General features: G+C 43.4%; 1 protein-coding gene across 1 annotated transcript in view; it reads right to left on the bottom strand.

Annotated features, from left to right (window-relative positions):
• The window catches only part of SYCP2L (synaptonemal complex protein 2 like), a 250,185-nt gene that overhangs the window by 49,915 nt on the left and 184,276 nt on the right, over positions 1-15,994 (bottom strand). Inside the window, exon 21 of the mRNA XM_073676941.1 lies at positions 8,949-9,041. Coding sequence (XP_073533042.1) covers positions 8,949-9,041 — 93 coding nt within the window. The remainder of the gene's footprint in view (positions 1-8,948; positions 9,042-15,994) is intronic.

Raw genomic sequence — 15,994 nt, 5'->3', positions numbered from 1 at the left:
CAGGTTCTTTGGTACCCAGGTCTGGATGAGAGTCTCCTCTCATCCAGACTTGGGTACCATCCGCACATTGATTCCGCTGCGCTTCCGCAAAATTAATGAACATGCTGCGGATTTTTGACCGCAGCATATACGCTGCGGAAAAATCCGCAGCATGGGCATTGACATTGCGGAATGCCATTGGGGACCATGGGGTGCGGATATACATGCATTTTCCAACCGTGTACGCTGCGGAAATTCCGCAGCATATACGCTTGAAAAACGCTACGTGGGCACACAGCCTTACTTAATCTTTTGGACTTAATCAGTGGTTCTCCTCAGCCACCCACAGAGACAGACATACACTGGACCTTCTCTTCACCCGACTCTGCTCCCTATCTAACCTCTCAATCTCCCCCTATCTGACCACCACTTTCTCATCCCTGTCCTCCTCACCTGTCACCCAAGTCCAGCAACTAGCACACCCCTGCAGAAACCTTGCACATCTAGACACTCACAGATTCTATTCTACCACTGACATCCATATCTTCACTCCACGACACAGACAGTGTCACTGCTTTCTGCAATGCCACTCTCATATCAGCTATTGACTCGGTCGCCACTCTTGTGCATGGCAAAGTGCGACGTATCAATAAACAACCCTGGTACAATAACCTCACTAAAAAGCTTCAGCAAGCGTCCAGGGTTGCAGAGCGGTGTTGGAAGAAAATACACTCACAAGATGACTTCACTGCATTCAAACAAGCAACACTCGTATTCAAATCAGCCCTCACCTCCGTTAAACAGGCCTACTTCACAACCCGCATATCTTCCTTATCCTACAACTCCAAACAACTATTCAACACTTAACTGCCTCCTCCGCCCTCCCTGATCGCTGCTGAGGACTTTGCCACACACTTCAAAAACAAGATTGATTAAATAAGGCAAGCCTTCATTGTCTGACCACCACAACTCCTTTGTTTTCCAGACCATTGCCCTTCCCCTATAATCTCCCTCTCCAACATCAATGAAGATGAGCTTACCCGCCTCGCCTCCAAATCGCCACTTGTGCACTTGACCCCATCCCATCTCCTCCCCAACATCACCCCCACACACTCATCCCATCCCTAACTCATCTCTTCAACCTATCACTAACTTCTGGTACCTTCCCCTCTGCTTTCAAACATGCCTCAATTACGCCCATCCTCAAAAAGCCATCCCTCGACCCAACCGCTATCGCCCCATATCGCTGCTCCCATTCGCCTCCAAACTCCTTGAGCAACATGTTCATGCTGAACTTTCCTCTCACCTCTCATCTAATTCTCTCTTCCACAATCAACAATCTGGCTTCCATCCCCATCATTCCACCATAACTGCCCTTACCAAAATTACTAATGACTTACTTACAGCCAAAGCCAACTGACAATTCTCCATACTTCTCCTTCTAGACCTGTCCTTAACCTTCAACACAGTTCACCACTGCCTCCTACTACAGATTCTCTCTTCCTTAGGTGTCAAAGACCTTGTCCTATCCTGGATCTCCTTATACCTTTCCAACCGCACATTTAGCGTCTCCCACTCTACCTCCTCATCCCGCCTTCTCTCTGTTGAAGTCCCTCAAGGCTCCGTCCTAGGACCCCCACTCTTCTTCATCTATACCCTTGGCCTGGGAGAGCTCATAAAATCCCATTGTTTCCAATACCAACTGTACGCGGAGGATACTCAGATCTACCTCTCTGCTGTCCAGAATTCCAGCGTGCCTATCAGCCATAACCTCCTTCTTTTCCTCTCGCTTCCTCAAACTCAATGTGGACAAATCTGAACTCATCATCTTTCCCCCATCTCGCGTAACTTCCCCAACTGATATATCTATCACAATAAATGACATCACTCTTTCTCCTGTACCAGAAATCCGCTGCCTCGGTGTGATCCTAGAATCTGCTCTGTCCTTTAAATCACATATCCAGAGATTGACAGCGGCATTTAACTGGTTAACAGCCGCGGGTGGATCGCGATTCGACCCACGGCTGTTGCGGGCACATGTCAGCTGGAAGAATCAGCTGAGATGTGCCCGGTTCAGTGCAGGCTCAGCCCCAGAGCCCGTGCTGAACTGAGGGTGATGGGCATATTAGTACGCCGCAGGTCAAGGCCAGTAAGGGGTTAAAATTGTTACCAAGAATTCTTCATATTACCCTTTGCAATCTAGGGTTCCCTCACTTGATTTGTTTCAGACCCTCGTTGAAAGGGATCTTAAACTTCCACATGAACGTAATACTGTATCACATCAATTGAGAAACACCAGTTCCAGTGAATTTAAAGCTTTATATGAGTTAGTCAAACTGAAATCTCACCATTGGCAATCTGACAAAGGGGGGGTGCATTACAGTGTTAGATACTTTCCTATACATCGTGCAGATAATATTCTTAATGACAAGTATACATACAGTGAGCTCCCCAAAAATCCTACTAAATTTTATAAAATTGCTCCGTCTAAAATCTTGGAGGAAGGCATTTTTTTGTCTGTGTTCAATAAAATGCAGCGTAGGCTTTTGGCTGATCATCCCATTACTATACGTTCGACACTAGTGACGTTGTCAACTTGTATTCCGCCATTCCTCACACATTGGCCATTATCGCCATTCAACACCACCTGGATAGATATAGTGGGTACTCGGAAAATATAAATATTTGTTGTCCCATAATTATTTTATGTTTGACTGCAAATATTATTTACAGATACTTGGGGCCCCAATGGGCTCCAATTTCTCACCATCTGTTGCCATATTGTACATGTCGTGGTGGGAAGAAATGTACATTTTTTTCGGATAAAAATCCCTTTTTTGATTTGGCAGATATGTTGATGATTTACTTATGGTATGGACGGGTGACCCCCAGGTAGTATCTGAATTTGCCTTGTATCTAAATTCTAATCCCTTAAATTTGAAATTTACAGTCAGTAAACCTTCTATCTCTACTCCATTGCTTGACATTTGCCTTACTGGGATAGTACCATCACATACAGTTGAAACAACGCTTAATAGAAAACCCGTGTCAGGCAATACATTACTTCTATCGTCCACTTAACATCCTCGCCACATTACTAATGCCATCCCATTTGGAGAGTTCAATCGAGCTCGCCGTATATGCTCTTCACATGGACAAAGCAGCTAAGAAAGATCTACCATTAAAGGAAGACTCACTGACAGGGGCTATGGTGCCTCCCTTGTAAAAAGAGCCTTCCACACAGTCTCTAACAAACCCAGATCCCTTCAAGCCAAAAACGTTTTCCAACACTGATAGTGATTCCTTCCTTACTTTCACTCGCTCGCAATTCAAGGACATTAGGGATACAGTTTTAAAATATTTACCTGTCTTCAATCAAGATGATATTCTTCGCCAAGTGATTTCTAAAGGATGAAATATTCTTTGCCCTAGCCTGTTAAGACGACCAGTTAATACTAGTAATTAGCACTGGATTCCGCAGATGCGGTGGTTCTAGATGCAATGTTTATTCATATGCTCAGGATAGAACTCACTTTTATCATCACACCCGATGTACAACACAACATCACTGATTTCATTAATTGTGACACAAAATTCATAGTGTATTGTATCTACTGTAAATTGTCATATTCACTACATTGGTTGTACTACCCGAAAATTAAAGAAAAGAATAGTGAAGCATATTTCAAACATTAATAGTTCTAACAGCACATATTCTGGGGCATCTAAACATGTTGTGTCCATACATAAAAGTGATCTTACATATTTTTATTTTTTTGGTCTTGAAAAAGTACATTATCCGGTACGGGAGGGCAATAGACAGAAATGGCTTAATTTGCGTGAAGCTTTCTGGATCTTAAGTCTTAATATTAAGTATCCTGAAGGCATGAATCTTCGTGATGATTGGTTTTACATTTATTAATGGAATTTATATGTCTATTTTACTATACCATCTATACTTAGGCAATTCATATCTGTTTCCTATCATGTTTTTTATACTTGATTTTGCGCATATAACACTGCGTTTATATTTGAGGTCCCTCTTACCATGTTATTTCATTAAATGACCAAAACAAAAGCAGATCACCAAAGGTGAAATGCCATCTCCAAATCACTAAACAAAAAACCCAAACAAAAATCTAATAGGTATCTAAAATTAAAACAAGTAGAGATATATCCTGAAGAAAAATATAAAGAGATACCCAAGACTCATTGGAGATCTATACAAAACATAATCTTTATTCATAGCAACATGTTATTCTAGATAAATACATCACATACAGAGGTATTGGGAAAAGAGCAGCTAAAACAATAAGATACAGGGTATATAAACCCAAAATAGTAAGGAGACCGTAGCTAAAGCCCCAGATAGGTATAAATATCACATAAGCAATGATTACATATAGATAAAATATATCAGAGATGACTAGATTATTTATGCTGAAATGAAGTGCATAGGACAGTGATTGAATCAAAATAAAACAACCGCTGGGGTATTGGGGGTCTTTGTGAACCTATATGTAAATTCGTGGATTTTTATCTCCAAAGATGCGTGGAGACTCTCCCATCTTTCGTGAGGGATACCACTGATGTTCTAAAACGACTAGACGGGATTACTCTTGATGAAGATATGTGGCTTGTTACTTGTGATGTGGAGTCCTTATATACCTCGATACATCACGACCAGGGCATGACAGCTGTAGAATTCTTTCTGACCATGACCAATCTTGATCCAGACCTTATACTATTCATTCTCTCTCTTTTGGATTTTATTCTTAGACACAACTATTTTGTGTTTAAGGACCGCCCCTTCCTGCAGCTCCAGGGCACAGCAATGGGGGCGTCTTGTGCGCCCTCATATGCTAACTTGTTCCTGGGGCTGTGGGAGAGGGATACGGTCCTTAATACACGGGGCCATGAAGCCGTCATGTCCTGGTCAAGATATATTGATGATATATTGTTTATCTGGCAGGGCTCCATCTCACAATTGGAGACATTCCTTCACAGTCTCAATAAAAATACTCGTAATATTCATTTAACCTGGAAATATAGTCAGACATCAGTTGACTTTTTAGACTTACTTATCACCAAATCAGGAGATAATAGAATTGAGACTAACATTTTCAGGAAGGAGACCTCCACTAACGCTTTATTACACTATTCTTCCTCACACCCGCCAAAACTAAAAAGCTCTATCCCTGTAGGGCAATTTTTACGGGCACGACGTATCTGTTCTAACGACAATAATTTTCGCCATCAAGCATATGATCTCTCTCGTAGATTTCAGGATAGGGGCTATCCAAAGCAGGACATTAAACGTGGCTTCTTACGAGCCAAAGCCATTAGTAGACAAAGCCTACTGTCTAATGCTAAAAAGAAAACGAACACTGATATATTACCTAGATTTATCACTACATTTAATACTAATTGGATCAATATTAAAAAGATTTTTTCTAAACATTGGCCTATTTTACTTACGGACCGTGATCTACGCGGTCAGCTCACTAAACAACCACTTATAACATGGCGTAGCGCTAAAGACCCTTGGAGATATCATCTCCAGAAGTCACTATGTCCCTCCAAAAAAACAGTTTTTCCCTGGCAGTAAGGGCCCACCATGGGGCTGTTTCGCCTGTGGCAGATGCTCAATCTGTAAATATATCACCAAAACGGGTGAACTTTCAGACTTCGGTAGGAATAAAAACTTTAAAATCTTACATCACATCACATGTGAAACGGAAGCGGTCGTTTATCATATTCGTTGTCCGTGTGATCTAGTCTACATAGGAATGACCACAAGACCCCTCAAAATCCGCATTCAGGAACATATTAGAGATATAAAAAATGCCGCCTCTTGCTCAGACCCTCAGCAACTTAAATCTATTCCCAGGCACTTTTTCGATGCCCACGGCTGTAACCCTAAGGGCCTTTCAGCTCGTGGCATCGATAGAGTCTATATGGGCATTAGGGGAGGCAATACTAAACAAAAATTGCTCCAAAAAGACACGCTGGATCATCACATTGGACACGGTTATGCCCTCTGGTTTGAACGAGTCTGTTAGCGTCAAGTCTTTTCTGTAAATACCTTTTCGTTGCGCTACTTTTAAATGATGGGTTCCTATAAATGCTGTCTTTTATTCCCACATGAGTTGTGTTGTATTTACTCATTATTGATTTTATTCCTTTTGACATCCCTAGTGCTGTGTCATTTATTGACTATCACTTCATCATCGTTTTTGTCTATTCTGACACGAGGCTCTGACGTTTTACTAAATAATGGACTAAACATCATACACCATTGAGTGATTTCTCCAGACGGTCTCCTATCAAGATTTCTGTCTACTTGTGGTCTATCTATTCATGTACATGGATTTAGCCATCTATATAACTATTGTATTTATATTTATTGTACTGGCTTTTTCCACTGGTTTATCATTAATTATGCAAACCCATTTTGACATATTGTGCATAGCATTCGGGGGATTATTAATCCTGACTATAACTCAGGACCTCATGGTATCTGGTATGATTTATTAGATATTGGTCCTATGCCCTCTACTGTTATAGGTCAGGGCAGGTCGTTATTATTCCCCACTGTCCTCCTATCTGTCCTCATTGGTGGCAGGGGACTGGCCACAATGACGCCACTAGTGAGCATTGAGTACCTGTGTTTGTACTCTGTCCCTCCTGTCTGGTTATCTGTGGACGCGCTCTCTCTCGCGCGCTGCGGCGCTCCGGCGGCGTCGGGGCCTGTGCGTGGTTGCCTTGGTGATGGGGGGGATGACGTCGTTCCTCCTCCTCATCCCGCGGGCTGCACGCCGGTCCGCGTCATCGCTGGGGGCGCGGCATCGCGGGGGATAGCGCGCCAATTGGCAGTTACACACATTTCATTCACATAAATAGGACCCACCTCTTATTCTAACCACGCCTCCTGACGAAGCTGAGGCGAAACGCGCGTCGAGGCGTTTTGCAGACCGCTATCACGAGCCCCTGATCTCTATCATGACTCAAGGTAATTATCTATACGGCATTGGCCGGTATATTGTCATATGATTAAACTAATGTCAGGCTGTTCATTTATATCAGTCCCTGGTCTCTCATCTCTACTCAGATGGACTGAGATACTTCAGATTCTTATACTTACCCTGAGTCAGCATGGTATAGTGCCTTCAGCGGTTGTTTTATTTTGATTCAATCACTGTGCTATGCACTTCATTTCAGCATAAATAATCTAGTCATCTCTGATATATTTTATCTATATGTAATCATTGCTTATGTGATATTTATACCTATCTGGGGCTTTAGCTACGGTCTCCTTACTATTTTGGGTTTATATACCCTGTATCTTATTGTTTTAGCTGCTCTTTTCCCAATACCTCTGTATGTGATGTATTTATCTAGAATAACATGTTGCTATGAATAAAGATTATGTTTTGTATAGATCTCCAATGAGTCTTGGGTATCTCTTTATATTTTTCTTCAGGATATATCTCTACTTGTTTTAATTTTAGATACCTATTAGATTTTTGTTTGGGTTTTTTTCATGTTATTTCATTGCTTACATTTTCCAAAATCTGGTATGACATGGTGATTATAAACATTTATTTATGAATTTATGTATATTTAATTATAAGCTCTTTTTCATTGCTGGTCAGACTTTTTGTCATCTGGTCCAGGGTAGTTACATACAGATAATACCTGGGTACTAATGAAGTTTTTGACTCCATGTTTTCATCCCGTTTCCCATAGACTTATATCTTTTTGTAATGATTTGTCTCATGTTCATTGATGGATTTCTTATCAGCCCGTTGTATTCTACTGTTTATGATGATGGATTTCATATTTGTCTATCTTGCTATTCTCATACTGAATATCATCTGATATTGTGCATATTCTTGCTTTATATTTATTGCTCTGCACATTTTATTCGCTTGTTAATTTGTTGTTTATATTTATGCCCCAAATATTTGCTCATTGCATAAGTCATTGATTTTTGATGAATTAATATTTACCTCATTATATTCTTGCTTTGTATTGGATTCATTATGGCTTTGCCTTTACATACCAGTATCTATTTTTGTATGGGCTTAAGCAATTTTGAATCCATCATGAATTGTTGGCAGAAACCCTTCTTTGCACACCTGTTTGCATATCTAATGGTATTTTCCCTTTTGTATCACATGATCTCATTGTTTGCTGTATATATCCAACTCCATTTTCCTTCCCTATTTGCTACGACTAAGAGCGCAAGTATGGCGCCAGAAACGCGTTAGAACGGTTTTATCTTTTTTCCCCCCCCCCATTTAAGTGGACTAAAAGTTTTTTTTGCATTTTACCTGTTGGAGTGCCGATTTCCTCCCTTTTCTTCCTCTGTTAAAGACACGATGGCTGATTAAATCACCCATTATCTGCTGGGAATGAGGCGGAGTCGACGTGCGAGGCCGCCCCAAAGACAGGGACACTAATTATGACGTAAATGTACGTCATATGTCATGATTAACCGACACCATCTATTTAAAATATCTGAAATGTTGATTAGGTCTATACCTTTGTTTTCTAGAAATCCATCAGTGAATGTTTATGCTAATGAGCTGACAACTGTGGGGGGGCTTGGCATGCACTTCCAGCCTCCTGTCTGTGACTAACTCTTCTCTGTGACCTGCTCCCCATGCGGAGATAGTGAGCAGGAGCGGACCCTTCTGCGCGTGGTGAGATCTCGGGTGGGGGGGCAGGTTACAGCAAAGCCCCCCGCACGTGCAAGCTCATTCATATAAACATTTGCTGGTAGATTTCTAGACAACGTTGAAACGGACTTGTAATACAAAGGCATAGACAGAACCAGCATTTCAGGTGCTTTACACAGATGGCGTCAGTTTAGGGTCTAAATACCTGATTATCGATTCTCCTTACAGAAACTCTTCGATGTGTTTGTCAATAGAAGTTTAAAGACTCGATATGTAGGCGCTCACCCTGTGCCGTGCTCCCTCAGTGTGGCTGGCGGTGCAATGGCTGCTGCGCAGGAAGCTTCTGGGCGGGAGCTCTGCTGGAGCCGGCGCCACTGGCTACACTTGTTGCAGTATGGAGTGCCCGAGACTAGACAGTCACACAAACCAGTGCTGCACCTCCCCCTCACAGCCTGCAGGGAACTGTATAAAGGGAGACCATGCAGGATTATGGCTACACATTGATTTGTAGCCATCTCCCCCTTATCCATCTCTTACTACTGATGTATAGCCATCTCCTCATCATCCATCTCTTACTACTGATGTATAGCCACCCCCCCCCTCATCCATCTCTTACTACTGATGTATAGCCACCCCCCCCCCTCTCATCCATCTCTTACTACTGATGTATAGCCACCCCCCCCCCCTCTCATCCATCTCTTACTACTGATGTATAGCCATCTCCTCATCCATCTCTTACTACTGATGTATAGCCACCCCCCCTCATCCATCTCTTACTACTGATGTATAGCCATCTCCTCATCATCCATCTCTTACTACTGATGTATAGCCACCCCCCCTCATCCATCTCTTACTACTGATGTATAGCCATCTCCTCATCATCCATCTCTTACTACTGATGTATAGCCACCCCCCCACTCATCCATCTCTTACTACTGATGTATAGCCACCCCCCCCCCTCTCATCCATCTCTTACTACTGATGTATAGCCACCCCCCCATCCATCTCTTACTACTGATGTATAGCCATCTCCTCATCATCCATCTCTCACTACTGATGTATAGCCACCCCCCCTCATCCATCTCTTACTACTGATGTATAGCCACCCCCCCTCATCCATCTCCTACTACTGATGTATAGCCATCTCCTCATCATCCATCTCTTACTACTGATGTATAGCCACCCCCCCTCATCCATCTCTTACTACTGATGTATAGCCACCCCCCCTCATCCATCTCTTACTACTGATTTATAGCCACCCCCCCCTCATCCATCTCTTACTACTGATTTATAGCCACCCCCCCCTCATCCATCTCTTACTACTGATGTATAGCTACCCCCCCATCCATCTCTTACTACTGATGCATAGTCATCTCCCCCTCATCCATCTCTTACTACTGATGTATAGCCATCTCCTCATCATCCATCTCTTACTACTGATGTATAGCCACCCCCCCCTCTCATCCATCTCTTACTACTGATGTATAGCCACCCCCCCTCATCCATCTCCTACTACTGATGTATAGCCATCTCCTCATCATCCATCTCTTACTACTGATGTATAGCCACCACCCCCCTCATCCATCTCTTACTACTGATGTATAGCCACCCCCCCCTCTCATCCATCTCTTACTACTGATGTATAGCCATCTCCTCATCCATCTCTTACTACTGATGTATAGCCACCCCCCCTCATCCATCTCTTACTACTGATGTATAGCCATCTCCTCATCCATCTCTTACTACTGATGTATAGCCACCCCCCCTCATCCATCTCTTACTACTGATGTATAGCCATCTCCTCATCCATCTCTTACTACTGATGTATAGCCACCCCCCCTCATCCATCTCTTACTACTGATGTATAGCCACCCCCCCTCATCCATCTCTTACTACTGATGTATAGCTACCCCCCCATCCATCTCTTACTACTGATGCATAGTCATCTCCCCCTCATCCATCTCTTACTACTGATGTATAGCCATCTCCTCATCATCCATCTCTTACTACTGATGTATAGCCACCCCCCCTCTCATCCATCTCTTACTACTGATGTATAGCCACCCCCCCCCTCATCCATCTCCTACTACTGATGTATAGCCATCTCCTCATCATCCATCTCTTACTACTGATGTATAGCCACCCCCCCTCATCCATCTCCTACTACTGATGTATAGCCATCTCCTCATCATCCATCTCTTACTACTGATGTATAGCCACCCCCCCCTCATCCATCTCTTACTACTGATGTATAGCCACCCCCCCTCATCCATCTCTTACTACTGATGTATAGCCACCCCCCCTCATCCATCTCTTACTACTGATGTATAGCTACCCCCCCATCCATCTCTTACTACTGATGCATAGTCATCTCCCCCTCATCCATCTCTTACTACTGATGTATAGCCATCTCCTCATCCATCTCTTACTACTGATGTATAGCCACCCCCCTCATCCATCTCTTACTACTGATGTATAGCCACCCCCCCTCATCCATCTCTTACTACTGATGTATAGCTACCCCCCCATCCATCTCTTACTACTGATGCATAGTCATCTCCCCCTCATCCATCTCTTACTACTGATGTATAGCCATCTCCTCATCATCCATCTCTTACTACTGATGTATAGCCACCCCCCCTCTCATCCATCTCTTACTACTGATGTATAGCCACCCCCCCCCTCATCCATCTCCTACTACTGATGTATAGCCATCTCCTCATCATCCATCTCTTACTACTGATGTATAGCCACCCCCCCTCATCCATCTCCTACTACTGATGTATAGCCATCTCATCATCCATCTCTTACTACTGATGTATAGCCACCCCCCCTCATCCATCTCTTACTACTGATGTATAGCCACCCCCCCCTCATCCATCTCTTACTACTGATGTATAGCCACCCCCCCTCATCCATCTCTTACTACTGATGTATAGCCACCCCCCCTCATCCATCTCTTACTACTGATGCATAGTCATCTCCCCCTCATCCATCTCTTACTACTGATGTATAGCCATCTCCTCATCATCCATCTCTTACTACTGATGTATAGCCACCCCCCCTCTCATCCATCTCTTACTACTGATGTATAGCCATCTCCTCATCATCCATCTCTTACTACTGATGTATAGCCACCCCCCCACTCATCCATCTCTTACTACTGATGTATAGCCACCCCCCCTCATCCATCTCTTACTACTGATGTATAGCCACCCCCCCTCATCCATCTCTTACTACTGATGTATAGCCACCCTCCCCCCCTCATCCATCTCTTACTACTGATGCATAGTCATCTCCCCCTCATCCATCTCTTAGTACTGATGTATAGCCACCCCCCTCATCCATCTCTTACTACTGATGTATAGCCACCCCCCCCTCATCCATCTCTTACTACTGATGTATAGCTACCCCCCCATCCATCTCTTACTACTGATGCATAGTCATCTCCCCCTCATCCATCTCTTAGTACTGATGTATAGCCACCCCCCCTCATCCATCTCTTACTACTGATGTATAGCCATCTCCCCCTCATCCATCTCTTAGTACTGATGTATAGCCACCCCCCCTCATCCATCTCTTACTACTCGTGTATAGCCATCTCCCCCTCATCCATCTTACTACTGATGTATAGCTCCCAACCATCCTTGATTCGGCGGGACTGTCCTGCTTTGAGGGCTCAGTCACACATCCCGTCTTACTACGCACATCTCCGCCATCTTCATTGCTCCCATAGCTCCTCCTCTGGGATGGGGCCACTTCTCTCTGCAAAGTGCATAAGTTACATTTAATTTTTTTTAATATGTAGTAGGTGTAATAATAATATTAGCAAATACCTCCAATTAGAAATGTAGTATAGTTCTTCTGATTCGCTATGTCTCTTTCCTCGTGTGCAGGCATTGCAGGACCTTAGGTATCCATAGTTACGACCACTCATAGTGACAGCTAGTTGCTAGTGGTCGTAACCATGGATACCTAAGGTCCTGCAATGCCTGCACACGAGGAAAGAGACATAGCGAATCAGAAGAACTATACTACATTTCTAATTGGAGGTATTTGCTAATATTATTATTACACCTACTACATATTGGGATAGGATCTTGGTACAATGCTTAAAGGGGTATTCCCATCTCCAAGTGAACGATAGATCACATATTTAAAGGAGTGGTCCATTTTTTTTTTATTGATGGCCTATTCTTAGGATAATAGATCAGTGGAGGAGCAACACTCAGTCGTGGCCATCATACAGTTGATGGAGCTGTGTACTACAGTTCAGCAACTGATCACATTTAGCCGCCGTCAGCATAAGGAACAGCTGACCGGCTGGGGGTGTCTGTTGTCTAAACCCCACCCATCTGGTATTGATCACCTTTTCTATGGATAGGCCCTCAATATAAAAGTAACAGACAACCCATTTAAAGGGCCTCTATCCAGAATAACATTACAAACCAAGTACAGGAGCTCGGTACTTCACAGCGGGGCCAATCATTTATATACACCTTCCCACCGGCTTATTTTCCATCTATCTTCACCCCTCCTCCTCTTCGAGCGCCTGTACTTGGTTTGAACAGTTATTCCGTGCTGACAGTCTCTTTAACATTACATTTCTAATTCCTCTATAGATAGATATGGAGAGCTAGACAGAGACAGCTGACTTAGTCTGTTGTAGTCATCTCAGAGACAAGTTTGGCATTCTAAGGGTGCATGCACACTGTCAGTAAACGCTGCAGATTGGACGCAGTGCACTTGTGCTGTGTGCAATCCACAGCGGCCAGATGTTACAGCATAGTGGATGGGATTTATACAAATCCCATGCCCACTATGTGTCTCCGTGCACAAGCGGGTTACCTGCGGACACGGACATGCGGAACATCTTCACAGACCGCAGCAAGTCTATTTCTCTTGCGGAGATGCCAAATTCTATAGTGCAATGTTTAGGATGCGGCTTCACCTGCGTGCAGCGCTTTGGACGCAGCATAGAGTATGCTGCGTTCAAAGCGCTGCCAAAAAGGATCATGTGCACATACCCTAAAAATGCCTCTGCACATATCAATACCGCAACACTGAAAGACCTGTATGACTACAGTAGAATAAGTGAGCCATTTATCCTAATTATTCATGCACAGGAGCATCATTATGAACTATTTATGCACAATGTACTTATGTTTGTTATGAAATTTGTTTTTATTCACGTGATGTATGATGAATTGTGCACATCGCACAATGACAGAGCAGGGACTAGCCCAGATCCTGAAATGAGAGTCACCGATAACGCTTCATTTGAAGGAGGGGGCAGAGATTGCGGCAGTGACCGCAGCCTCTGTTCCCTGATAATGCTGGGTATCTGGGATTCTTAAAGCTTCATCAAAAAGTAGATAGAAAAAAAAATAAAAGCAGTTAGTGTAGTTAGGGAAGGATAGGGGATTTTTAATTCAAGTATATTACAGAATAGTTTAGGTTACGACACTAAATAGATAGGGCTTTAGGAAGAAAATATTTATAAACTTCGAACCACCCCTTTAAATACGTGATATATGGTGCATTTGGTACAATGCTGGAGAAAAGGTTTAGATTAGGAACCAAAATATCACCATGAGCCAATAAAGTCCAATGATTATGAATTTAATATTTGGCGTGCTGCCTCCATTTTTTTCAGGTATCCTGAAGGTTTTGTAACCCCCCCGTGAGGCTTGGCCTCCAAACTAACAGTGAGCTGGTGCGGCTTTATTTTTTCTTTTGGTGCATCTCTACCCTTAACTGTGTACCCAAATTCACAGAAACTTTATTGATAGGAACAAATAGACATCAACATTTCTAATACTCCCCTCTGATGCCGGCACTCGTGTTTCCTGGGCTCACTTGAGGTTATGTCACCTGCGCCGGCTTTACTGTCCTCGCCTTCGGACAAATTGAACATCAAGAGGAAGTCAGAGCAGCCACAGCCCCGACTTCCTCTTAATATTCATTTCTTCCGAATGCGGAGACTGTAAAGCCGGAGCTGATTGGGCGCAGTGCTCGTATGACGTAACAACCTCACATGAGCCCCAGGAACACAAGTGCCGACACCGCTAGCACAGCGCCGGCATCAGAGGGGAGTATAAGTGTTTTTATTTTAAAGGGGGCAAACAATCAGATTGAGAAGGGGGTTGTCCTACTGGTGGAAAACCCCTTTAATCTCAATAAAATCAATTTTTACAGTAGGCTTGAGATATGCTAGTTAGTGGGTGACTAGTCATGAAAGCATTGCTTTCCTTGGACTAATCTTCCCACTAATCAAGTTTTCATTTGTGGACATGACTTGCAAAAGTGGCGTGATCGCCAGCTCTTTGCAAATCTCGCACATGCGTGCAATGTTCTGCCTCATAGGCAATGTGCAGTGAAGCCAGGTGTATGCTCTGTGGCTTCATCAACACTGCGCACAGAAGGAAGGCAGTTTAATGCAGGATTCAGCCAGCCACGCAAGGGCTCAACACAGTCGCTGGCAAATCAACAGAAGGTCGGTTTTACAGCCTTCATATACCAAATTAAATGAACTGGAGTATAACTTGGTATACATACATGTAGGAGTATGTTCACACTGGCCATTAAACAGACAAAGCCTAAGATAATAAGAAAATGAACATATACCCTGCAGTAAGTAAAAATCAATAGTGCACATAACATAGGAAGGATACTTAGTAAACACTGTTTTTGATTTAAAAAAAAACAAACAAAATTTAAGCCATCCCACCAGCATCCTGTAATAATGTCTCATCCTAGGTCCCTTCCTGTTGTAATATCCCCAGTCTTGGGCCTCTTCCTGGTATAATATCTACCTCATGGGCAGCTTCCTGGTATATTATACCCCATCCTGAGGCCCTTCCAGAAATAATGTCCCCATACCTGGTATAATATCCCTCATCCTGGCCCCTTCCTACAACAATGTCCCCCTTCTTGGTATAATAACTGACATCTTGGACCCCATTCTAGTATAATGGCCCTCATCCTGGGCTCTCTTTCTAGTATAATGTCCATTCTGTATTCCAAAATATAAAAAAAAACGCTGATTTTTATTACCCTTCTCCGATCCTACGAAGTGCAGCGTCCTCTTCTATCACCAGCACTGCCATGCGCTGCTCATGAATAGCACTCAGTCGTCAGCTGGTGGTCTCCGATTGGCCAGCGACATGTATTGCAGCGCAGGAAGCTAGAGGATCACCAATGCAGCATCACCACCCAATCTACGCACTGTACAGCATTTTAATGCCTGCAGTGCTACAATCCCCATGTGACATTTAAAGGGGTTGTACAGCCTTGTGACTGCAGACTTGTGAATCCTCACAGTGCGTTCA

The sequence above is a fragment of the Phyllobates terribilis genome, unplaced genomic scaffold (genome assembly GCF_046119375.1).
Source record: "Phyllobates terribilis strain yellow unplaced genomic scaffold, ASM4611937v1 Scaffold_4__5_contigs__length_816908805, whole genome shotgun sequence".
Classification (NCBI taxonomy): domain Eukaryota; kingdom Metazoa; phylum Chordata; class Amphibia; order Anura; family Dendrobatidae; genus Phyllobates; species Phyllobates terribilis.
Note: the sequence above shows the minus strand (reverse complement) of the source record. Positions and strands in the feature narration are given on the sequence as shown.